The 27034-nt window shown below is 51.1% G+C and overlaps 2 protein-coding genes across 3 annotated transcripts in view; one reads left to right on the top strand and one right to left on the bottom strand.

The window, feature by feature from the left end:
• The window catches only part of LOC116947907 (spectrin beta chain, non-erythrocytic 1-like), an 85308-nt gene extending 62075 nt beyond the window's left edge, over nucleotides 1-23233 (bottom strand). Inside the window, exons 1-2 of one of the 2 annotated variants that reach the window (XM_032964201.2) lie at nucleotides 23097-23233; nucleotides 13579-13897 (exon numbers count right to left, since the gene is read on the bottom strand). In XM_032964201.2, coding sequence (XP_032820092.1) covers nucleotides 13579-13804 — 226 coding nt within the window. In that variant the 5' untranslated portion in view covers nucleotides 13805-13897; nucleotides 23097-23233. Of the gene's footprint in view, nucleotides 1-13578; nucleotides 13898-22687; nucleotides 22827-23096 lie in introns of those variants that run through there. The other variant, XM_032964200.2, reaches the window with a different exon arrangement.
• Nucleotides 23234-26228: 2995 nt separating this feature from the next.
• The window catches only part of C31H14orf119 (chromosome 31 C14orf119 homolog), a 21461-nt gene continuing 20655 nt past the window's right edge, over nucleotides 26229-27034 (top strand). The window contains exon 1 of the mRNA XM_076071158.1: nucleotides 26229-27034. This exon is cut by the window's right edge and continues 104 nt beyond it. The gene's annotated coding sequence lies outside the window, so the exon portion shown is untranslated.

Below are 27034 nucleotides of genomic sequence, written 5' to 3'. Positions count from 1 at the left end.
AATTTGTTCCTGCGGCCGGGCGGCAAGAATCGATTTGCATAAAGTTCTGGTGCCGGTGTCGTTCGTGTTGGACTGCATTACGGTCGACTGCAGAGTTTGGATAACAGACCGAGTGCTGACAGAGAAATATGTCTGGGGTTGGTTTGCAGTGGAAAATGTGGCCACTCGATTGGAGAGAAAGGCAGACACCAAAAGCCACGGATTTACAAAACCGCTCAGAGGCTCCTCGCGCAAACAACAACGCCTTCGCCGATGAAAATGTATCGCGCCGATAAATGCAACCGCATCTGAAGATGTTTCTACGAAGGTTTACAACAAAATACGCGTAGATAGGAAGAGGGGAGGGGGAGAAAGGAGAGAGCCCCATCACGGCACAGCCCGGGACCAGCACCCTGGGCCGGCGCTCGCCGTCAGTCGCCCGAACCCCGTGATGGACACCGTGATGGACCCCCCGTGATGGACACCGTGATGGACACCGTGATGGACCCCGTGATGGACACTGTGATGGACACCGTGATGGACCCCGTGATGGACACCGTGATGGACATCGTGATGGACCCCCGTGATGGACACTGTGATGGATCCCGTGATGGACACCGTGATGGACCCCGTGATGAACACCGCATAGCCCAGCATCTGTCTCCGCAGGACACATCGACTGCGCTCGTGCGCGTCGCGTGCTCCCCGCTCCCCGAGTTCCACTGGCAACCTGCCATGCTGTGACAGAATTATTCCCACCAAGACTCCCCGGCTAAATGTTGCTGGACAGAGAGGATCGCGCACACAACTCACTGCTCCCTTAATCCAACACCCCACACGCGGATTAGCGCCGAGCGAGTGAAGCGCACTCGGAAACATTCTCACATCTGCAGAATGAGGCGTGGGAAATGCGAGGGGTCTGTGTTGATTGAGGCTCAGCGTGGCGTCGTCAGGGTTGGTCCGCTGAAGTGAATCTACCGGAGCTTCGAGCCAGCGAGGTGTGCGATTGTATGAAAGAGGGCAGGCGAGAGTGGAGGCGCAGCTCCTGAGTGTGGCGTGCGGAGAGGGCGAGAGTGGAGGCCAGGGGGTGGGTGGTGGGAAGACGGCGAGTTGGCTGCAGGCTGTGGGGGAGGGGACGCCAGGTGTCGGCTCTTGTAAAAACAAGTGTGGCAGGTATGAGGAACGGGAGCGACTGCGCTCTGCAAGCCCAGGCACGACACGCCAGCCCCTTGGCCAGGCAGCGCGAGGCTGCTCCACACCGCTTCCAATCCCCAAGACTTCACCTGCTCATTATTCGAGACACACGTTTTTTTGCTCCACGTAAAACCAGATCAACATTGTTGATGATTTATATAACGAAACTAATGGTCACCGATCTCGGTGACCATTATTCATCTCATCACCTCCATCTACCATGCTCAATCCACTGCTGGATGAAGGCCTCTTTAAACTGTCGCCATCTCTGACGGTTCTGCGATGTTTTGATCCGCCTGGTAGTGGCGTGCGAGCCGATGTCATCGCTCAACCTGCTCGGCGTCCGCTCCTCTCAGATGCGTTCCACCCCCTCGTCGAGAGCGTCGCGACGTAGCAATGAGATCTGGCGTGCTCTCAGAGTCAAACAACAACATCCTCCTGTTGTTACGAATGTGCAACATAAAAGAAGAACTGAACAATGTTGCATGTTGCAGAGCTCCACTGTAATTACTACTTTAATATTTGAGAGCTGTGGCCTATGTTTAACGGTTACATAAACATTGTATGCAAATCACTGAGCAGCAATAATTGCATAAACAATTACCTGTTGTTCCCAGTAAATGATATGTGAGTGAATAATTATCCAGAGCTTTTTCATTCACTTTGCTACAACTCAACGTTGTGGTCCCAACCATGTTTGTGAACAGCTCTTGCCCACAATATCGAGCCACCCAGAAATATTTGTGGAACCTGCCCACGCCCTGCCGATCGCTGCCCTCGCCACGTTCCCACAGTCACGGAAGAGTGAGCCAGGCCGGTCCAATAAATCGGGCTTTGCCAGGCCAGGTCAGGCTGGCACCGAACTGCGTCGCGTGGCTCGGCGAGCATGGCCCACGTGGTCCACTCTCCTAAGGCATCTGCCATGAGGTTAACGCACAATCGAGGCAGCTATCAACGTCGTCCGTACCTTACCCAAACAACAGCAGCCACGACCACCTTTGTCTCTTCAGTGCTGATGTCAGCACAGCAGTATGCACTCATTTAAGGCTGGGTTGATCTAGGGAAGACCCAGGTTAGTTTCAGATATCACTCGTTACTGATGTTAGCCGTGGTCCATAATATAACTCAGATCGCCAGGTTCTTGACACATTACGCTCACCACTACATTACCACTCTACATACAAACATACACACATACATGAACGCACACACACATGCACTGAGGAAAAATAACTCGGACAGCCAATAAGGTTTATTTTATGACTCCTATTCTCTTACAGACACCCACGCGATTTTGATTATGCTCTGTTCATGTGTGCATTCTATAGGAATCTACGCTGGGACACATTGACAACCATTGTATTTCTGTCATCGTGGATTCTGCGTCCACATCACAGATATGTACAATGCCGCTAATGTTTCAATTCACGTTGAGAGCGTGCTCCGCTTCACCATTGTCCGCGAGCCGACTGTTTGTGAGGGGGTGAGTGCTGCCGCATCGTCCGTGCGGGCTGGTGCACCGCAGCCGCACCACGGCCGATGTCGTGAGTGGAGGCGCGGCGGAGTGGCCCGATCGCCTACACGAAGGCGAAGAGGGCCCCGTTCCGCACTGGCAGTGGTGAGCAAGCACAGGGCACCACAAAGACTCAACGCATCCGTCAATAACGCCACCCGAAAGTGGAAACATTATTTAATGGGCAACATCTTGGGCAATGGCTCTCCCTCACGTCTCTACAGATTATAAGCTGCATTTTCCCATTAACATATTTAAAGCTAACCTTGGGGGTGCGTCTCATAATCCGGTGTGTGTGTGCGTTTGTGTGTAGCCAGATTTGTATAACCCCGCCGCCACACTCACCATGGCCCCCTCCCTCCATCCCCCGCGACTATATAATTCCTCGTCACAGCCATCTCTGAGACACACTTAAGCGGTTGTGCTTTCGCTACGTTGTCCCCACCTGAAGAAGGACGCTTGTGTTGCGCCCGAAACGTCGTGATTTAATTTAGTTTTCATTTATTTTATTTTTACCTACGTGACTTTACCGAACAAAACAAAAGAGTTTGCATAACTTTATTGACACCGAGCACAAGTGTGGAGTGCGCCTTCCTCCTCGAAGCGTCTTAAGATCTTGCAAAATACGGCAACAATGTTCCTCCTTAGGCTGGCGTTCATGAAACATCCGTTGAGTTTTGTGTTATCCGTGCTTGTACACCGCCGCCTATGCAGTGTCGAAATGTTGTGTCCACTCGTGTTCATAGAACAACACAACCCTTCATCTCCACAAGTTAGCGGGCCCAGGGATGGAACTATTGCTGCAGCACATTGTCATCAAGGGAACCAACAATTCAAATCCATTCTGAACTAAACTAAACTTTTAATTTTAGCAGGTAATGCGCACTGAGCTATATTATAGCTCTTTTTCAGCAGCGTTCAGGCCACAAATAATGGCTCAACGAAGTGGCTTATCACGTGGACATTTATAGCAGCCATATACACCAAATGCATGCTTACTGTGAGGGAAAAAAGTATTTGATCCCATGCTGATTTTGTACGTTTGCCCACTGACAAATAAATGATCAGTCTATAATTTTAATGTTAGGTTTATTTGAACAGTGAGAGGCAGAATAACAACAAAAAAATCCAGAAAAACGCATTTCAAAAATGTTATGAATTGATTTGCATTTTAATGAGGGAAATAAGTATTTGAGCCCTCTGCAAAACATGACTTAGTACTTGGTGGCAAAACCCTTGTTGGCAATCACAGAGGACAGACGTTTCTTGTAGTTGGCCACCAGGTTTTCATACATCTCAGGAGGGATTTTGTCCCACTCCTCTTTGCAGATCTTCTCCAAGTCATTAAGGTTTCGAGGCTGACGTTTGGCAACTCGAACCTTCAGCTCCCTCCACAGATTTTCTATGGGATTAAGGTCTGGAGACTGGCTAGGCCACTCCAGGACCTTAATGTGCTTCTTCTTGAGCCACTCCTTTGTTGCCTTGGCCGTGTTTTTGGGTCATTGTCATGCTGGAATACCCATCCACGACCCATTTTCAATGCCCTGGCTGAGGGAAGGAGGTTCTCACCCAAGATTTGACGGTACATGGCCCCGTCCATCGTCTCTTTGATGCGGTGAAGTTGTCCTGTCCCCTTAGCAGAAAAACACCCCCAAAACATAATGTTTCCACCTCCATGTTTGACGGTGGGGATGGTGTTCTTGGGGTCATAGGCAGCATTCCTCCTCCTTCTTGGTGACTATGGTCCCAGCTGCCTTGAGATCATTGACAAGATCCTCCCGTGTAGTTATGGGCTGATTCCTCACCGTTCTCATGATCATTGCAACTCCACGAGGTGAGATCTTGCATGGAGCCCCAGGTCGAGGGAGATTGACAGTTCTTTTGTGTTTCTTCCATTTGCGAATAATCGCACCAACTGTTGTCATCGTCTCACCAAGCTGCTTGGCAATGGTCTTGTAGCCCATTCCAGCCTTGTGTAGGTCTACAATCTTGTACCTGACATCCTTGGAGAGCTCTTTGGTCTTGGCCATGGTGGAGAGTTTGGAATCTGATTGATTGATTGCTTCTGTGAACAGGTGTCTTTTATACAGGTCAGAAGCTGAGATTAGGAGCACTCCCTTTAAGAGTGTGCTCCTAATCTCAGCTCGTTACCTGTATAAAAGACACCTGAGAGCCAGAAATCTTTCTGATTGAGAGGGAGTCAAATACTTATTTCCCTAATTAAAATACAAATCAATTCATAACATTTTTGACATGCATTTTTCTGGATTTTGTTGTTGTTATTCTGTCTCTCACTTTTCAAATAAACCTACCATTAAAATTATAGACTTATCATTTCTTTGTCAGTGGGCAAACGTACAAAATCAGCAGGGGATCAAATACTTTTTTCCCTCACTGTATAAATGTGGAGGGTAAAACCGGTAGACTCGGAGAAAAATCCTCACGGGCAGAACGTGCAAACTCCAAATATACAACAGGCGTCAGGGTCGGGATCGAACCCAAGACCTCCTGTATGCCAGGCGAGGTAGTTCACATCCTGCCACAGGCTGGGAAGCACAAGTACAGCAACCTAACGCCTGGCGTGACTGGGACAATTCCGGTGGCTTCCTGAAGCTTAATTGCGAATTTACCTCCAGTGTAACAACACATCCCTGACCACGTGGGGCAATGGGCGGGGCTACCTGGGCAGTGGGCGGTGCGTAAGCAAGGAGTGGGCTGCGCCGGCGTGCAGTCGGGAGGGTGAGTGAAGCCACTCCCCTCGCGTGGGCGGCGCTAGTGACTAGGTGGGCGTAGCTATGTGATAGTGGGCGGGGCTGGTGGAGGGAGCGGCTCCCTCGCTGCACGTTCACCACGTGTCCTAGTTGAGCCTCACAAACATTTGGTAGAATATGAATAGACATATTAATAGACATTTGGTAGTTCTAAGCTTAAGCACCAGCCTGACATCTAAGTCAATCACGAACTCCAAAAATAATACATTTTCAGTGTTCTAATTCCAGTAAATGTTGTTTTAATAAGAATCCACTTCTGAAAATAAATATTACAAAACATAAAATGTACCTGTGTAGTTGTAAACTAATTGATAATATAAGGTCAAGTTCGAATGTTGATACTGCATGAAAGTACAACCGTGAAATGTTTCACTGCACTCCAGGTCTGGACATCTGTGAAAAAGAGCGTCATGGCTTATCAGGTTGCTCCAGTCTAAATAAAGATTCTCATTCTCAAGTTCAGGCGGTGGTGAACTGGGTGGAACCATCTTTAAAACATCTAATTTGAACGGAACCGCGCGCTCTGTGCGTATGGAGCAATAGTTTGTACAGCCGAGCGTTAAATGTTATTTCAAGCAAAGTAGAAAAAAATATACCGCTGCACAAATTAGGGAGTCTCAGAGTAATCCTCGTGCAGTGTAATCAACGTGGCGTGTTGTTTTGAAGGTAATGATCGTATTCGGAAGTATGGATTATTTACAGAATAAATTCACGGTTTGCCATGCATGTAACTGCAACCAGCAGCACTACGACTATAAACAGCATTCCAGCCAAGGTCACTTTGCGAGTGAAACAGCGCTTAATGCGCGCTGTCGTAGACCAACCAACCACTCGGCGTATACGATGCGTTAACTTCACGCCGACCTTTCTAACAAACACAATCGAAATGTTACTTTCTTTTGCTTTTCAAAGAAGCGAACTAAAAGCACGCCGCCACCCGTGCGACCGCGGGCGATGCTAATTTGCGTGTTAATGCAGCGCCCGTGCGGTTTCCCGAGGCTGTTGTGACACGCACGGGGGGCGACGCTGGGAATTAATTGCGCATCAGTGCAGAGTGGTGTGGCTTATATTCTTGGTTCTTTCGGTAAAGTCACGTAGAAAGAAGCAAGAATATGAATCCCTGCAGTCACGAAAGCTTTAAATCAAGATTTGGTGTGGCTTAGTTTCTGACTTGTGCTCGGCCGTACTGGAGTTGGCATGCTGCGCTACGAACCCAGCGACCCGAGTTCGATTCCCGGCTAACATCAGCGGAGAGTGATATTTATATTAACCGGTCCTAGGCACACACGCCTTCCACTCTCGTCCCCACCTTCACCAACTCGCACTGACGAGAGTGGTGAAGTATGGTCAAACAATCCCCATAACCAACCCAGCATGGAGAGGCCTTCGCCCAGCAGTTTATTTTAAAAGGGCTGCACGCATGCTCAAAACGTTACAATAAAAGCATCATCACCACTGTCATCAGCCATGATGTTGCAATGCTTCAGTACTCATTAATGTACCCCGTAGGGGTGATGGGCTGATTTGATCCATGATTGGGATTTGAACTCACAACCTCATGGAGGTTGTTTGTCGTGCATGTCAGTGGGCGTCACGGTGGCTGGGAGATGTTAACTCCCTCGCCCGGTGTACAGGAGGTCCTGGGTTCGATCCCGACCCTGGCGCCTGCTGCTGTATATTTAGAGTTTGCGTGTCTCACTCCCCTTGGTCGCGTGGATTTTTCTCTGGTTCTGCCGCTATTTCCCTCCACATTTAGAAACATGCGTTTAGAGTATTTGGCTGCTATAACTGTCCACATGTTAAGCCACTTCGCTGAGCTCATATTTGTGTCCAGGTCGCTTCTGAAAAATAGCTATGTAGCTCAGTGGGCCTTACCTGGTAAATACAAATAGCTCAGTAATAGTTTTAGTTTAATAGTTTTAGTTGGTGAAAACCGGGACCGGATCAAGTACTGTATCACTCTCCACTGCAGCTCTCCGTGGCTGGGAATCGAACTTTGGTGCCTGGGCTCACAGCGCAGCGCGAAGACTACTGCACCACCGCTCCGTATGTGTACCTCTCAAAATATTCTCCAGTTACAAAAGGTTAAGGAATTAGAGCTAGCGTCGCTTACAATGTATGCAAACATATATTTTGAACAAGACAAAGATAACCCGTATAGCCTGTAACAAACTGATGGGGCAAGTGCTGTGAGCGAGCACGAAGGCCGGCACAACGCCACGCCCGACCGCCTTTGTCTCTCCAGTGGTGATGTTTACACATCGCACTTATTTTGAATAATACCACTTTACCAAATGCAAATTGTATGTATTTAGAAAATACGAGCTCCTTTACCTTTGTTTATTTAACGGATTATATAAAAAAAAAAACATTCCCTCTGTACTGCAGGAGGGAAATCTGCAGTCACTCGCCTCCGAAGCGTGGGACGTTGTCCACTAATGCCGGTTCCCGAGGCATGTTTATTCAAGGGTTTGAGAAATGTGACGTCACATAAAAATACGCAACTTTAAATAAATATAGAATTGTTATAACAACACAATTTTTATTTATTAATTTTCATTATTAACTATTTGATTATTTAAATTTACTAAGGTCACCTTTTATTTATTCCATGAAGGAGCATTTTGCTTCTCCATGGGAGAATGTAGAAGCATACATTTTGAATTGTTTTTTGTATTGATTGTTATTCAACATTTTGATTCTAATGATTCTACCAGGGCTTTTCATTCTGTGCAGTTAATATGATTGTTATAATTGTACTCTCCATTTTGCTTCGTTCTACTACAAAGTTTAAAGTATTTTTGATAGTTATAATTACTTTTACTATTTTATAATTATAAGATAATTTCAATATAATATTCTGAACATCTGCAGTTTTAGTTAGACGTTGAATATTTCCAAATGAATTTTATGCTAAATTTCAGCTTTCCAAGGCCTCCTTTTTAATACGTGTTTTCTCCTACAACATCGGAGTGCAGCACCACATTAAATACGCACTAGAATGACAATCGTTTAAAGCGATTTGAAGCATGTTTTATTTTCAAAATGGAAATATTGTTTTGGGAGGGGGGGGGGCAGAGCTTTGTGACGTTATATTTGAGGGGGGGTCTGACTTTTTGTGACACCGTGTGACGAGGGGGAGGGGGTCATAAATCGTCAAAAATCGCGTGATGTAATTTATGGACGGGCCCTAAATATCGCCACTGGGGAGACAAAGGCGGTCAGGCGTGGTGCTGGCCACCCACCCCTCGTGTACCGCTCCGGCCTTCATAGGTGCTCGCTAATAACACTTGCCCAAAGTATGTTAAGGCTATACGGGGGATCTTTGTCTTTGTTCGGAAGAGAGGTCGTATGGGAAGTCATGGTGCAATTTAACACCGACTCATGGTCACGCCACATCCTACCCATGACTCAAACCACCCAGGCAGAAATAAAATGACACACAAACTCAACCTCACCGTCACTTGATGAGAGTTTACTTCAGACAAACGTGTGCCGTATTTCATGTTGGTAAATGTTCACGCTTCAAATGTTAAACTTGATCAGACCATCGACTGGTAAGTTTTCTCTCAAGAGATTCTCAGAGCGGAGACCTTCTGCCAGCAGTGGCCTGAGCAAGGAATTACAGGGCTGCACCACGGTCGGCATATGTCACGGCTCACCCACCCCACATTCAATTAATCGTCACGAGTCACGATTACATTTCAGAACACTGTAATTATGTTGTCTAATTTTTACCACCTCATTTGTATCGCTCATTATTTGTTCAGTCTCACTGGGCCATGTGTTTACTCAATGACCCTGAATGCACCATTTGCATGTAATTTGCATATAAGCTATACCACTAATGGTAGAAAATATATTCCTAAACACACAATAAGATGCATGTATCGTAAGCGTAGGGAACCAATCGATTGATCAATTCCTCATCACAATCTTAATGTCTCCATCTCCTGTGAACAAAGTCCATCTTCTCCTTTAGTTTGACCAAATGGAGAGCAACAAATTAGAGATCCATGGTTAACAAAACCTGTCCACAGCCGTGAGTAGAGACGTTGGGAAATCGCTCTTCTGTTCCTCGTCAAGCTTACGAAGGACGTTATGATTATCACAATTTGCTTGCAGCACATTTGTACCGCATTGCTCAGTGACAATTTTGTTTTGGTGTGAACGTGACTGGCAGTCCAGAATACTAAGCAGATCTGCAGCATTTTCCTGGTGCCAACAAGGGCTAATAAACATATCTTTCGGACTGACCGGCTGCATGATTTAACACAGCAATTATCCTTGTAATTATTCTCATATCGCTGCTTGTGCGCATGTCTGGTTATGAGTTGCCTCGCTGATCCAGGATTTGCTGCTCAAAGACATGGACAGGAATGTCAACAGAATTAGGCATGGTGTGGGGCGGTGCGAACCCATTACCTACTGGGACTGCCATCCCTGCAGGGATCCATGGACAAGGTTCAGTAGACACAAATGTCCATGGCCCTTTTGTAAATCCACTGCTGGATGAGGGAGTCGCCACAGTGTGTGGGTCGTGGGGGTTATATAGCCATACTTCACCACGCTGGTTAATGAGGGTTAGTTACGGTGAGGAGCATAGGCACGGGATCGTATAAGTACAGTACAATAAATGTATTCTTTCCTCACTGCGCTCTGATGCCTATCACGGAGCCCCGCGGCAGCCTATAGCACCTGCTATGCGCAGGGTGATTACCCATCCAAGCACTGTACAGGCTCCAGCCTGCTTGGCATGCGAGATGTGAGGAGGCCGGGTACATTCCAGGCGACCCGGTCACGAGCAGTGTCCACACGCACGCGCTGGTGCTGGGAGTGGATTCACAAAGGGACGGAGGCGACAGGGGTGAAGGAGCCCCTCTGATAGTAATTTGGTCGAGTGGTTGGCAACGGGGCGATATCAAGGTCACAAAACGACCCATTGCAACAATTTTGACATCAGTAGGAGGCGTTGTGGTAAAAATGTAGAGGCCATATCGGACTCCTGTCACATCCAGATTGAATACAGCAACTGAAGCTAAGCAGGATGAGGCCTGGGTATACTCTCTAACATTACTACCGTTCAGTGTCACGACAAACTACCGCGTTCTCTGAGAAGCCTGCTGTACAAACGACACTTCTATGTCTGTCAACCCAATGAACTGCAAGATTGGGCCTTTGTAGCATATTACAGAGTAGAGCACACATAGACTATGGAAACAAAAACCTGGAAATACATTTATAATCAACAAAGATTTCCATGCACAATTTTAATTAACGATTATTTGGTCAAATAAAGCTGACAACACATTCACGATGGCATTTTTCATTTCGTGGCTAGGCTCTTCTGCCGTCTCAGAGATTCTAAATACAGTCGGCGTGACCAACGGCTGGCCCTGGGAATGTTTGAGCAGCACCCGCGGTCGTCGTTTGCTCTCTCGGTAGCGGCCAGCTCTGGCGAGTGCAGATGGCGCGCGCTCGAACCACCGCCGTTATCGCTCGAGCCGCACGCTTCCTGTCCGCCGGAGCTCCGAATAACAGCGGTCAGAGCGAGTGGGGAGTGGGCCACGTGGGCCCCCGGGGGCAAAGCGTGGCCGCTGCTCGCTGCAACAAGGAAGTCGCCGAGGCTGGAAATGGGGGCAGCCTGACCGCGGAGGTGCGGAGGGATCTCAAGATTAGGGGGCTAACTAAGGTTGAGCAGGGAGCAGCGTGAGGGACTCTGAAACTAAACTATATATGTTTTTCATTTTAGCAGGTAAGGGCCACTGATTTGCTCTTTTACAGAGCCAGCCTGGCCACACGTGACGATAGCTCATCGTCGCAGTAGCTGAACTTATCATCACACGTGGACATTTATAGTAGCAGCCAAATACTCCATTCATTATGTCGCAGCGCTCTCGATGGCTCTTAGAAGGGTCGCGATAAAATTCAACCGGTGGCTAGAGTGGTTCTGCTTTCCAGCGAATAAGCCCTGCGAAGTATGCCACCGTGAGCCGGTGTTACTTAGAAAACCAATCCGGCTGGGCTGTGAGTCAGCCAGGCCCCTCGATGCGTCTTGCCCAGCCAGGCCCCTCGATGCATCTTGCCCAGCCAGACCCGGAGTGCTGCTCGCACTGCCTGGCACTCGAGGCCGTTACAGATGGTAATGTCGATGTTAACCAGCAATGCTTGCATATGCTGCACGCCGGGCGATATGCCAACATTGTATAACCCAGTTTGTGTGTGCGACACGAAGCTAACGCGTGGACATCTCATAACGACACGTCGCGTGGTGAGGGGGCGGGCTGTCTGGGAGCGCGAGTTCGGGTTTGCCGAAAGGTGTTATCGAAAGCCGCGTGTGGTCTGGTTCAGTTGCAGAGCCGGGGTCACGCTGGTGGAACGCTCCTGAACGAGGTTCAGCGACAGCCCTCGTAGCGAGGCAGCAGAAATGCGATGGCAGCTTCCAGCCCCACGTGGCGTCATGTTAACGGGGAGGGCCCTCTGATAGATTTGACCTGAGGGATTATTGTGTCACATTTACACTTGTTTGTCATTTAGACTTATTGTAATATACATCGGCCTTTAACTCTTCCTAGACGTTCCAGCCAGCGTGGGAGAATATCCCGAAAGACCCTCGCGATTCTAGTTGGAGGCACTTCCATTAGCGGGGGCACGAGCAAGCAGTTACGGGACTGCACCTTTACCTTTCAGACCGATAACACGACGGCGTTATGGATATATTCACACAGATCTACGCGTGCACTGATATTTAAGTGCCACAGAAACTGCAGCATCACTCTGTCGGTCACACGACGGGAGACTGAGCGACTCGTGGCCTGGCATACAGGCAGTAGTGCTGCTGCCCGCAGTGAAAAGCACGTGAGCTGTCAGGGCAACCACACACGCAGAATGCCGACCCCAGTGCAGTGTCGTCTTGATGAAACAGATGCCGCTGGGTAATATTGGTGTGGGAAGCCAAGAGGCCGTTACCTAAAAACATTTACATTCATATGCTGCGACACAGAAGTTCTGCTTGTGTATGAGTTGACCCATAACGCACCACAACAACGCACTGCGTTTGTGTACGATGTGTGGTTATGTTGCAACCAGCTGGATAGAGAAGTGTGGGCAGATCTTCCAGCGCCACGGGATATTAGACTCCCGTTCCTTGTTATTGTTCTAATGGGGGTTTCTTCCCCTATACATTAAATAATGGCAAACCGACGGGCTGATTCCAGGCTCTGGAATCAAGGCTTTACATCATCCAATAAATCTAGAGCAGTGGCTCTTACCTTCGGGCTATAAGTTCCTGCCTATCTAATTACACTTACGTCAATGGCTACGTTTAATGTCGTCCTCTATTGCACAATGATCATTCGATGGTGGCTCATGGGGAAATGGAACGCAAATGTGTCCCTTATTCAATCAAAAAGCAAAGGCGTACAATGCATGCATCCTTATAAATCCATGATCACCAGTGAGAGATCGCCCCTGCTGGGCAAGATCCGTGCACTGTGTGTCTGAATTCAAACGGGGGGGGGGAGGGGGGGTGGTGAATGACATCCTCCACAAGCACCCAGGTGAGCCAATCAAGAGGCAGGCTAATAATCGAACTCGATCCACAATGCATCAAGAACATTCGCTCACTTATGCAGGAGCTCCTCTTTATTGGCCAGAGCCCACTGTTTCCCATCTCTATGTACAATGACAATCAGCATGAAAGCTCAACATTAAGATGGCAAGTGAAACATATAGGAGCATCATCATCACCACCACTTAAAATTCTCACGATGCCTCCCATGCAGTGCGTCTGGATGGGCCCTGCGGCAGGGCACCCCCGATGGCTACGCGACGGCGCCGCGTGGCCACGAGAGTGCCCCGTGGCCGTGACCGTGCCGCGTGGCCGTGACCGTGCCCCGTGGCCGTGACCGTGCTGCGTGGCCGTGACCGTGACCGTGCCGCGTGGCCACTAGGGTGCCCCGTGACCGTGCCGCGTGGCCGTGACCGTGCCGCGTGGTCACTAGGGTGCCCCGTGACCGTGCCGCGTGGCCGTGACCGTGCCGCGTGGCCGTGACCGTGCCGCGTGGCCGTGACCGTGCCGCGTGGCCACGAGTGCCCGGTGGCCGTGCCGCGTGGCCGTACCTGCGAGGGCGCGGATGCGCGAGCGCTCGTACAACCTCGCCGTGCTGTTCTCGTTCTCCCGGTCCTCCTCGTTCAGCTCCCAGCGTCCGTTGTTGCCGTTGTTGCCGTTGTTGCTGCTGCTGCTGTTGCCCACCGACACGGTGGTGAGCATGACGCAGGCGCGCTTGCCGGCCTCGCGCCCCCCAACGCCGCCCTCGCTCTCCGGGACGGGAGAAGACGCGGACATGTCTCCCTGTCTCCAGGCGGCACCCTCCCAGCAGCTGCCTCGTCCCCGCGCTCGCTGCTTTGTCCCCTCTCGGCAGCGCACTCAACGCGCGTTCTGCGAGGGAACACGCCAAGCGCACGCGAACCGCGGCGACGCCTCGTCAAGCAAACTGAACTCACGAGACGCGACAATCACGTGCCGTGGACAGATCCTGGGACAGGGCGCGTCGCTAGGAGAGGCGATGGCTGCTGCTGGTTGAAACCATCAACGGAGCGGCAGCCAAACGAAGGGACGAGTCTTTAATTGCGTCCGCCAGGGTAGGCGGAATGCTGAGATCAGCTAGGCGCTCGATGGATTGTTGCATCGTAAGACTGGGAAGGATTTGCGACGACAACTGCAGTGAGATGATCGTCGCTCCCGAGCAGGGCTGATGGGAAGCTGCTGCAGACCCGAGTGTGGAAAAGCGGTCACTCGATTTTAGTTCATTGGCGTCTCCTCCAACCACCCCGAACACGTGGTGATACACTGCTCTCTCTTCATCTCATGACACGATGCTCGGAGCACAATCTGGATACAATTGGTCGAAGAAATTTTAAACCAAAATAAATCTGGCGCTGAGAGCGAGTGGGAAGGCACGGACCTTAATATTCGGTGCCATGTCGCCCACGACCCAGAGGCATCACTTGGCAGATAATGAAACCCTTCTTAATGCAAGAGACTGTAATGATGAAAGTGAAATGGTTATGCAACCTAATATCAGAGGACCACTGACTGAACAAGACACTGCGGGATGGCTTTGTTCTATACATTTAATATTTAACCAGAGTGCAGAATTATCCCTGTGCGCCGTGCCATGTTACACAATCCAAGTGGTGTACGCGTCACGTCCGAGTGACGACCATAGTCGAGATGCCGTGCTGGATGCGTGTCCCAAACCGTGGCGATACATCGGCATGTGTTTAAAAGTGTCATCCAGAATTGTGACAATTCGTCAAATTACACAATGCGGGGGGGGGGGGGGGGGGTGTCATTGCTGGCCTGGGGAATGAGCGCAGTGAAGAAATAAAACCTCCAAGGGAGTGTGGGTGGCTCAGAGGTTCAGAGGTCAGGGCACTGAGCTGGCACCGCTGAAAGCCTGGGTTAGAATCCAGGCAGCTGCCTGTAATTAAGCTAGACAGTATTCTCAGGTGTAGTGAGTTGATTTTTCTCAGGTGGTCACCAATGACTAAAAAAAACCGCAACGTTTTTGTGGTTCTGCACTTATCTTGGATAAATTCTAGCTTTGAGAGGTAAAATATCGATTTCACTGCAATGTGACAAACATTTCTCTGATCCGTACAGTGGGTGGGAAAGCACCGCCCTTTATTGTGTGAACCAGAGAGGTCACGTGGAGGAATGTCAGTCGTACTTCTGTGATATCTACTTTCGTGGGCTGTTCCCAAACACGAAGGCTTACACTGCTCATGGCATGACGTCCATAGAACACGCGGAATTAAATTGTATACATTTTAATAAATTAACTTGTGTAATCTTTCCTCAATATGGTGCTGGTTTCCATTGTGATGTATTCAAAAGAAGTGTGACGTCCGCTGGTTATTTTCAACACTGTTATGTTCAAGATATATAAACCCACGTCACTCTATTTGTCCCGTTTGCAGACTTAACTTTGTAAAAAAAATTGCAGTGATTGACATTTTCTTTTTGAAAGTTTCATGGCAATTAAATCTGAAGCCCTCATCCTCGGTTATCGTAAATCCGAGCACCTGGCGGTGTCACGGAGGGGCCTCGTAAATCGCCACCACAAAATCGCGCTGAGAGTCCACTCCGGACAGCCGACGGGGCTCCTCAGTGCTCCATTAAGTGTCGCTGGCAGCAGATCGATCAAACGGCATATTAAATATCAAGAAATCCATTCCAGGATGGGAAATAGTCAGCCGTAATGGGAACTGAGTAGTTACTCAAGATGGTAAATGTAAAGCCACTCATTTACTCCAATCTGCAACACTTGGGAGCACTAATGGATTGTGGTAACGGGTGAACTTAGCTCATTTCGACAAGGGTTCAACAACCAATGGAAACCGACCTATACCTTTTCAAGTCATTCAAGTTCCAAAGAGAGAATATTTGTGAATATTTGGCCATTTCTGCTGACGAAAAGACCTCCACGAGAGGGAGCTTTCGAGAGTCCCTCTATTAGGTAGTTGGCCTACTCTTCCCCGTTGGCCGGACGTCTTGCATGGATTTTACCCCACCACACACGACCTGACAGTAAAGCCGGTGAATCCAATTGCGCTGCTGGTGCTGAGTGGACAGCCCCGGCGGGGGGGGGGGGGGTTCATGAAACGTGTCCATCGACTCGACTCCCTCGTCGTAAGTCCACTGTGCCGAGCATTAAATCCTGCGTCGTGTAATACTCATAGATTTTTTAACATATATATAAAACACTGAAAGTGACTGCAATCGCAAGGTGGAACACCGCAGAGCTGTCACTGCGTTGCGTGCGATGGGCATCTCGACTGCAGCGGCAAGCATGAAACAGCAGCGACCATTTTCACTTCGGATTTGGTTCAACGTCGCCACCTACTGCCAACATCTGGGAAACGACGTCACCAGCCTCACCCCCTACGTCACCAGCCTCACCCCCTACGTCATCCCCTACATCACCAGCCTCACCCCCTGCATCACCAGCCTCACCCCCTACATCACCCCCTGCATCACCAGCCTCACCCCCTACGTCATCCCCTACATCACCAGCCTCACCCCCTACATCACCAGCCTCACCCCCTACATCACCAGCCTCACCCCCTACATCACCAGCCTCACCCCCTGCATCACCAGCCTCACCCCCTACATCACCCCCGACATCACCAGCGTCACCCCCAACAGCACCAGCATCACTCCAGATATGACCAGGCAGATGTACAGTACTGTGTTTACACAATGACAGCTCATTACCATTAGAGCCGTCTTGGTGATTGCGAACTGATGGTGTACGTGATGGAGCTTTCTGGAAGGGCAGGCGAATCATTCACGGTTCAGCGCCCAGTAAAAAGGAATAAGCTTACAGGCTTTCGGTTCCCACTTCAAAATCACAGCGAGACAGAAGTCACTGCTGTGGACCCAGGATTTAAATCATTTATTGGACGTTTGTATAAAATAGCAGCCGGATCACAAGAAGTGCTCGGCGCGATCACTGCCAGCTTCCACGCCAGGGACGCGAGACACACCCAAGGTCGCCGCCTCCCCGCCCGTGTGTGCGGGGAATGACCGAAGCGACAACGCGCGCTGCTGTACAGAGGACCACGCGACATTGACAAAAAAAAAGCTAATCGCGTGCCAATGTTATATTGCAATTGTTATTGTTAAATCTTACTTGGAAATTGTGCAAAAGATTGATTCTAACTTCGTCCATGCACACCTCCTAAGCGCGCAACGCTCTCCCCACACATTGCATAACAGCACACAAACGGAGTGGCCTCAATTGACGTGACGGGCGATGCGTCCACGGTGCCCACGTGGCGCCGTGCACGAGGGGGTCTCGACGTCTTTTTGCACACGGGGGGGCATGGGGCGTGCGATCTCGCAGAGTGGGGGGGGGGGCTGTATGGTTTTTGCGGCCCACTCCCCCTCAACAGAATCCGAGCCCCCCCCACCCCCAGCCCTCCTTTGGCTACGCGACCTGGGCCCCCATTGCAACTTGTTACAAATATTGCACCTTCAAAAATGCCTCCCACACGCCGTTCTTTATACGTTATTAATCACGGCACTATACAGTACTTTAATGGGGACATAAATAAATAACCGCATTCATAATATTTGATTCATAGAAAAATATCACTGTTTAAACATGGCCCTTGAAACAGATAGCTACGAGCTTCCAATTGATATGGCTGCCTTCATTGCACCTGGGCAAGTGAGGTCAATATGACGCTTGGAACGGGGTCAAACACACAAGACAATGTGCCGCAGCCTCAGCGCCTTGTTATGTTTTAGTTTCCTTGTAATGCGCCAATGTATCAATACAAAATATAAAATGTAAAACATCGCTAACTGAAATATTCGATACATTAACGAATTTAATTAAAAAATATATGTTACTGCAATTCGATGTCCTAATAATAATGGATTTAACAGGATTATTAATAATTGATGTTTGTATTATTCTTAATTTAAATATTGCCTGCAAAATAATGTTTTATCATACCATAAAAACCCATCAGAGCTCTCTGTCCATTAGTAGTATTTCTTCTTGAATGCTTCAGATGTTTTATTGGGGTCCCATGTGCAGCAGCGGCGTTGTTTGCTCTGTAGCAGGAAAGTGGACGTGCTGATGAGGACAGCCTCGCTATCGCAGCCTCTGTGCACCGCTCCTCTCCCGAGGGCGAGGCACCGCTACCCGCGCCCTGCACGTCGCCCATCTGCTCCTGCAGCCCCGGCCCCTCCAGCTGAGGCCAGGCCGCCTCCACGGGGAACCCAGTGGCGAGGAGTGTTTTTTTTATTTCGCCAGGGGTTGACCACACATCGCTCATCGAGCCAGCCCTACCCCGGCAGCCTTTGTTTAACAAGCCTCACCATGCTGACAACACCCAGAAGGTTGAAACCGGTTCAGAGGTTGCTCCTGTAAACAATATTGGTCTGGAATATTGGTCTGGAAAGCTGGTGGGACTACAACATACTTGTATTTTATATGCGGGGACCCATGATAGAATTCTGCTGAAACACACGTCCACTTTATTGCCAGTTTATGACTTTATATATTTGCTTTCACCCGCATCGATTATCCCTGCTGGCGGCGGAAAATGCCAAACACCCGTGTCCCTCCACCACCATAATTCACTCCCAATCCATCGATTAAGTGCAGGCCTTCTCTTGTTTCACAATCTTGTCTCATCGCACTCATGCCTGCGTCGCCACGGAAGACATTGTCGCGGTGCCAGGCTGGTGGTGCAGAGGCAGCAGGCTGGTGCTGGCACGGCCCCAGCCGGCGTCTCGACTTGCGGTGGACGATGCCGCTCCCTCCCCACCAGCGCAGTGGCTGTGGATGAGCGGCCGAGCTGAAGGCATTGGGGAGGTTTGTTTTGAAGGGAAGGTCGAGTCAGGCGTTTTGAGATTTTGGTATAATGACAAAAAATACAAACCTCGTTTGAAATAGACCTTCGAGGTAATGTGGCCATGTAAAACAAAACATTGTAACGTCGCTAAAGGGTGATGCGAAGACATCCTACATCACGCTGGCAGTTTTTCTGGAGAGATGGCAGGAGAACGTGGGTACCATCGCGGTCACGACAACACAGAGAGAGAGAGCCGCTTGAGCATCCATGGAGACTGACTCGCCTAGCAACCGCTAGACAGCCTGCTCACAAATCACACGCACACTCACAATGACTCGGCCACCCAGACGCACTAAACATGTACAACAACGTCAAATCGCCACAATTGGTCAGCTCGAAAATGGCAGACATCACATTTGTCTAAGCTTTGCACCAGATGCACGGGAATTCTACCGACAGAGAGCAGCAGTGGAGATGTGATTGTAAATCCAAGCCGCAAGCAGCTAAATACGAGAGGCCAACAACAAACACGCCTCTCCACCATTCCCGCGGTGTCCTCACTCACGGCCGCCACCCGCCCCCTCGCGAGGGCCCATTGGAAATGAAAAAAACCCAATAACTTTACTATGCAAGTTAAACATTTGTTTTTTAATATTTGTTTTTATTTATTATTTAGGGCCCCGCACTAGCTTAATCCGGCACTGCTACCGGGACTTGGGCAGGACCGGTCGCCTGAAGGGAGAGTGGCCGATGGTCAAGACTGCAGGCCAAAGAGGAGAGACGGAACAATGGCATCGTCTCACGTGCAGGCACGATGGCTGTGTTGCATCACACGGTGGCCGGAGATGGTAATCATGGCTTGCAGATACCTACATCCAGCAGTGGCTATATGGCGATGGCGAGTGAAGTGTGGTGTTTGTGAAGTATGGTTCGTCGTGCTGTTGGTTCCTGGATAACAATGTGGACATCACTCAGGAACATTCCCAGTCGGACACCGAGGAATCGCCCGCTCTACTCCCATCAATTGCTTTTTGTAAGAAATAGGAAAATTTGGACATAACAGTCATGTATTGTTCGAGACAGCTGACCATTACCATAAACTGGAATAGCAGTCGTATCGCTGTCAGGATGCGATTGGTGTCTGGGCCACTCGACGGCTGTGCTCTGTAGACAGAGCACAAAATCAATGCCACTAGGGAAAGTGGGACGGCACTGCGAGCGAAGCCACTCACTCACACACGCACAGCCTCTCCCACGATGTTTATTGTATAGCTATATTAATAATCATTGCATTTTGTCACGAAGTACTCTGCAAGCGCACGCGCGCACGCATTGCATGCCTGGCAGGGAAGAGTGAAGCCCGGTGATGCGCTCTGTGTCTGCGTGCTGCACGTGTGGCTCCGTGCAGCATTCGCATTCACTGCCTGCGCGTTTCTCCCGACTCAGTGCAGCACGTGCGTTGTAATTGATCGCTGCAATAACCATCCCAGCTTAATGCGTGCGGAGTGAATGAACGATGCCCGCAACTCATCCAATCATAGCGGATGGATTCCAGTCATGATCGGGAGATATGCACCATTATAAAACACACGCTGCGAATTCACCCCCCCCCTAACCCGTCCGTCTGGGATCAGTTTCTTCTTCAACATCCCTTGATACTGTCTAGTCCCACGAGATATCTCCCTGGACGTGCCTCGATGCTCTTAAACATTTTACACATTTAAAGATGATCCCATAAAGAACACTGTAAGCGTCAACGCTTTGGGCGTCAACAACGGCCGTGTGGCTTGACCTTGCCTACCGGGGGGTCGGGGGGAGTGGCAGGACACGGTGGGGTCGGGGGGGTTGGCAGGACACGGTCAAGGTTAGACGCGAACGGAACGAGCAAGGCTGCGATCTGCGTGCGTCTGTCGCGCATCCCGTTCTGGCTGCCCCCCTCTCTGAGGACGACCTCGGGCTGCGACGCCCATCGCTTAATCGTACTCATTTTCGTACCAACGTGTCTTGACTAGACGATACGAATTTAAAATGTAGGGGCGGGGGGGGTGAAAGGATCTGGGGGGCGGGCTCGGCCTCCTCCGACGTGACGGCTGTGACGTGCACGTCCAGAAGTGGTGTAAACAAATGCACACGACGTTCCGTGCGTATGCTCGTTTTCAAAATGCAATTGACAAATATCGGTACGATGCCTGCATTGGGATGCTCGATTTCGTATCTACAAGTCTGGTTTCCGTTATCTATCCACTGCTAGAGGTGGGCGGGGGAATAGTTGCGTCGATGTAAGTTATGTAGATTTGGGCAGGCCACGTTGCTAGATGCAATGATGCCCAATAATAATAACGGACTGGCAGCCAGGGAATGGAACGCGTCCGAAAGGATGTCCGGTTGCAGGTGCGAGGTGGATTTTTACATCGCAGGATCGTGAGTGATGGCGACGGGTTTGGGAGAGGCCTTCATCCAGCGGAGGTTTGACCACGGCTGTCGCTGCTGCTGCTGATGATGGTGGTGGTGGCGATGAGTGATGTGGGTTTGCTGTAGAGTGCGTGTGGGGAAAGCTGGCGCCTGTGCAGTACGGGGAGCACAGGGCGGGGTCTGCATTTATCAGAGTGCATCCGGGCCCGAATCATCCCCGCGGCACCAGCATCACCACCACCACCACCGCATCTCTCAGGACAGTGACGCCACGACAGTGACGACCGTGATATGAACTTAGGCGCAATAACCATCGGAAATAATGCACGATGACCATTCTTAACAATGCTCGACAGCTCAATCGTGATCCAATCTCACGCACAATTATGCACCAAAACGGTCAACATGAAGCACACGGAATACCCCCCTGCACCCCCCCCCCCCCCCGGAGGGAGCGCCGCGCGGCGCGGTGCTGCGCGCTGGCGCTGCCGGCAACAACGCCCTGGGCATTGCGGGGACCCCGCGCCGTGCTGTGCCGACACCCGGCGAGCACGATGCCCGCGCCGTCGCGTGCCGCGTGCCGCGATGTGAATATCGTCACGCGTCGCGCGTCTGTGCGCGCGGTGGTGATTCTGTCAACGGCGGGAGAGCCGATTTGATGGCGCGGATGGCGCAGTTTGGATAATTTCACAAACGCCTCCTCTTCCCTTTGCGCATTGAAATGATCAGCACGACCAGGGCTCGCTCGCAGCAGGGCTGTGCTGCTGACGAATGGTGGGACCGTTGCCCTTTTACTCGATTAGCGGTTTCACTGCAGGAGCGGATTTTGCCGATTTAAAAATATAACAGCAGCGGCCACCCGCTGTCCCGGGCAGAAGCACGCAGACACGCAGCAACGACGCCGTGCGACATCACCACGGCTCACTACAGCTCTCGCATCTCACCATAGCCTCACCACGCCTCACTACAGCTGTCACATCTCACCATAGCCTCACCACGCCTCACTACAGCTGCCACATCTCACCATAGCCTCACCACGGCTCATAACAACTCGCTACAAAAAAAAACTCAACGTATTCGTCAATAACACTGCCTTGAAAAGGGAAAAAAATAAATCCAACAGCTCACTTCGGCTCACCACGGATTTCACCGCTCGCCACAGCTCACCACCACGGCTCACCAAAGCACACACGCAGCACGCATCGCGGGCACACCACCAGCACCACCACCAGCACCACCAGCAGCAGCAGCAGCCGCAGCAGCCGCCGCAGCAGCAGGCGCGCAAATGGCTGCGTGCGGTGTTGAGAGAGCCGCAGCTCGGCCCTTCGCGTCGCTGCATGCGTCGTCAATAACAACAGAGAGGAAGCGGACGAGAGATGCGACACGTCCAGCGCCTCTCGCTCTCCGCTCGTTACATTGCACAGGGCGCGCCATGACCAACCTGCTCGTCCTGCCGCCCGCGTCGAGTTCCGTTCGAACGCAATGATCGAAGTTGACGGAGAGGAGGAGGATGCGGGATGCAGCCGCGCGCTCAGTCCTCATCCCTCCTCCCCACTGCCCCCCTCCCTCTCTCCTCCCTCTGCTCCCCCCGCCCTGCCGCTCCACTCCCCCTCTCTCTCCTCTCCCTCCCTCTGTCCTTGAGCTCAACAAAAGATTGTATTAATGGACGGGCCGATTCCCACTATCCCAGCGTCATCCGGCTCGTTAAAGCAATCGCGAAACGCACCCCCTGGACACGCGGCGTGGGTGCGGGGGGGGGGGCGCACCGCACCGCGCGCCGCTTCCCCGAGACTCTGACAGCCACGGCATTCACTGCGCTGCTGCTGCGGAGAACACGCGGACTCGCTCACCGTGCACTTGGACAGCCAGCGAGGTGATGCTGAATGAGGGGAGGGAGGTGGAGGCCTCGGACTGGGTGGAGGGGAGTGGCGCAGCACCCAGGCGCACAAAGGCGGAGGAGAGGGGGAGGCGGATTCACGGCCACGACTCCCGCTGAGGGCTGGGACGTGAGCAGCATTGCTTAGTGAATGAGCTGGGCGTGCGTGAGTACGTGTGTGAGTGTGTGTGTGCTGGTCACACCACGCATTTGTGCGCCGTGTAAGCTTTAATAGGGTGCTCGCTAGCAGCACTTGCTCAGACAGGCTATGCAGATTATATCTCAGACTTTTTGTGTGCGTGCGTGGTGAGCGTGTCTGTGTGTGTGTGGGGAGCGGTGGTGTAGCGGTCAGCGCGCTGCGCTATGAACCCCGCGACCACAGTTCGAGTCCCGCTCACGGCCAACAGCAGTGACGATTAGTTGAACCCCTCCTGGACCTCCCCGAGGTCGACTCAGCCTCAAATGAGGACCTGGTGCGGTGTGTAAACATCGCCACTGGGGAGACAAATGCAGTCGGGCGTGGTGCTGGCCACCCACCCCCTCGTGTACCGTACCGACCTTCATATGTGCTCCTCGCTAACAGCAACTTGCCCCAACAGTTTGTTAAGTCTGCACGAGGGATCTTTGTCTTTGTGCGTGTGAGCTTGTCTGTGCGTGTGTTCGCACTTTACAGCTCAGAGAGAGGGAGGGAGGGAGCTGCCTGGCGTGGTCCTCCCCCTCCTCCTCCCCCTCCACCCCGAGCCCGGCTTCACGCGCGCTCCAACCCTCGGCGCTTCACGCGGGGCGACTGCTGCAGCCTCCCCCGGGCGCAGCGAGCCCCAACGCAGCCACCCAGAGATGCCCCGCGCCGCGAGGGCCAAGGTGTTCGGTGACCAGCCAAGCAGACGCTCCAGCCCTACTCCCGTAATCTCAGCTCGATTACCAGGAACCAGTACGAGCCCTGCCCACAGTCAACGAGAAGGGCAGTTACCCTGAGGGCCCCCCACCCCTCGCTGACCATAAACACTCCCCGCGACCCACGCCTCTGGCGCTCCGCCAGGGACCCCTTCTGGCTCACCGGTTGCTTCTTGGCTTCTCAGCCCCTGCGCGCACAGCTGTAAAGCCGGGCGCGCAGCTTCCCATGCTAATGCCTCCCCACCCCACTCCCTCCCACCCCGTGCCTGGGAAGCCGTGGCGCGAGTCGCGAAGCGACTGCTCCACACTGCCGCATTGTGCACGCGACCGCCCCTCCTATTGCACCGGCAGTGATGGCCGTCTGCATGCGCGTGATGTGTGCAGTGCCCAACCACGACTCGCTTTGGCTTCTTGGCCACGAGCCCACGGACCCTAGGCCACCGTTGGTGCCTGGCGGTGCTCGGGAGTTGTTCACTGTCGTCTATTTAACCCCCTTTTCAATAGCAGCCTTATTCATCGTCGGCCACGATCTATCCACAGCTGGATGAAAGCAACCTCCCGCTGTACATCGAGCCCACGGTCCATTGTAGCTCCTGCATATCAGCTCGTTGCCCCATCTCCGCGTTGAATGTGCTCTGTAACCATAATTACACCACAACTTTTAATAACTTTTTATCTGAACTACTATAATTGTATGTACAATTATATAGTTGCTGTAAAGAGCCTTGGAATATGCTACTATATATAAAAAATACGATTAATTTGCCCTGTTTTCTGTGCGGTAAATTCCTAACAACAAACAATTTTACACTAACATTGACCAGATCATCTCTTCGCGAGTTATCGGGACCTCGAGTTACACACGGATCGCCTTCTCAACTCAACCCACTGTTGGGTAAAATAGCCTCCATTTGGCCAGGGGATTGTTTGACCTCACAGCCCCGCCTCACGCTGGGGTCAGTGCGGCTCAGCGATAGGCCCACAGGAGCCGGCAGGTGGCGTGAGATTCACTCGCGCCGCGCAGCGAGATGCGGGCTGCCTCTGAGCCGCACCCCTAGAGGGTCTCACCAACCACGTCTCACGCGCGCTAGGACCCACACCGCAGTCCGCGGACAGCGTGAGACCCCCCCCCCCCCCAGGATCTTATTCTGAACCTAGCTGCCCCCTACATACATCACTACCACAATACGGATGCCGCACTCTGTCAATCCACTGCTGAACGAAGGTTCTCCCCGAGTCGTGTCGGGTCACGGGGGGTTGTTGGACCGCACTTCTTCATCATCGCTGCCCAGTAAGCATTGAGCGTTGGGCCGCCGATTCCGACCATATACCAACGTTGACCCAACGTTGACCCAACGTTGGTGTGTCTACTGGGGTGGTCAGTGCGAGTCGGTGAGTGAAGGGAGGAAAGCACCAGCGCTGGTTCAGACATCAATAGCCACTGATGTTAGCCGTGAGACGGAATCGAAGTCATATCGTTCGGTTTAAAGGGCAGGGCGGTAACGACTGCACCACCGCTCTCCGTTAAGGGGAACTGAAAGGAAATAAATGGAGCTCCGATGATGTCACTGCTCGTTAACGCTCGAGCGCGTCATTATATAACCCGCGTGACGTCACAGGGAGCTAGGCACCACGCCGTTCCGCCAGTGGGGTGACGTGCATGCACCGTGGGGTTGCCACCCGTCCCGACTTATCCAGGAATGTTGTCTTAAGATAACGTTGGTCATTGGAAAACTTTAAATCTTCCAGGGACAGAGTTTCGGTGTTTGTGAGTTGCGTAAGGCCAATAATGAATTATGTACAGCAACCAAGCAATGTAAAAGTTTAAAACTATCCGGGTTATAAAACGTTCCGGAAAATAAGACGCACTCCGAACTTGTGCCCGGTGTGTCAATAAGTTACACAAACCCGGTCACACGCCGAATCCATTAGGGGCCGCCCATAAATGACGTCACGCACCTGGGGGGGGTTAGACATTTGTGACGATGTGTGACGAGTGGGAGGAGTTTGAGAAATGTGACGTCACATCAAAATGTGCAACTTTAAATAAATATAGACAACACGTTCTACTTAATTAAATAGACTTTTTAATAAATGTTTTCTCCTACAACATCAGAGTGCAGCGCCACATTAAATACGCACTACAATGACAATAGTTTAAAGCGATTTGAAGCATGCTTTGTATTTGGGGGGGGGGGGCAGAGCTTTGTGACGTCATATTTGAGGGGGGGGGTCTGACTCTTTTTCGCCCCTTATACGACGCGCTCCCAAAGTAGATTTTAAAAGGCATGGATGTGCGTCTTATAATACGGTAAAGATAAAACTCAGGACACAACTTTCCCACGCTGGACTGTGTCCCTGGGCTGTCCCGCACGCAAAATAAACTTTGTTCACGGACTTAACGAGAGACTTTGAAGCGCGTCCTCGTGGTGCTTCCAGTGGTGTCACTGTGGCGTCTGCTGCACATTGCATGCCGGATGTCGGTGAGCGGCACTTTGAGGCGTTTATATTCAACGGGTTTACTTAACCTTCCTGGTTCTTTCGGTACGTAGAATGGAAATAAAATAATAAAAATAAAACATAATGAAATAAAGTTCTCACGACGTTTCGGCCACAACACAAGTAGCCTTCCTCAGGTGAAGAAACAGAACTGTCGGGAAGACAGCGCTTTAGTGAACACTGCCAAGCATGGACAGCGTCTTTTAAGCTGGGTGGGAGGAGCAGAGCGCCTTGACGAAGGAGTTTACATATCAACAGAATGATTTAGCATTTAACTTGAAAGCTGTCGTGGTCAAATCTTGTAATCAAAAGTTAGTCTACTTCCTGTTGTCCAATCAATTCCAAATCGTGCACACGTACTCAGATCCGGTGACAATGCATGCCTGTATCAAAATCGCCATCAATTAATTCGCTACTTTAAAGCAATTTACTTGTTGTGTGGACGCCTTTATTAATTATATATTTTGTGTAGGTCAAAAACGCCGCGGTCCCTAAACTCTCGAATCGCCTCGCCCAAGA

The sequence above is a fragment of the Petromyzon marinus genome, chromosome 31, assembly GCF_048934315.1.
Source record: "Petromyzon marinus isolate PM22_M1 ecotype Great Lakes invasive population chromosome 31, UKy_Petmar_22M1.pri1.0, whole genome shotgun sequence".
Lineage (NCBI taxonomy): Eukaryota > Metazoa > Chordata > Hyperoartia > Petromyzontiformes > Petromyzontidae > Petromyzon > Petromyzon marinus.
The sequence above is the reverse complement of the archived record's forward strand: the minus strand, read 5'-3'. Positions and strand labels throughout refer to the sequence as shown.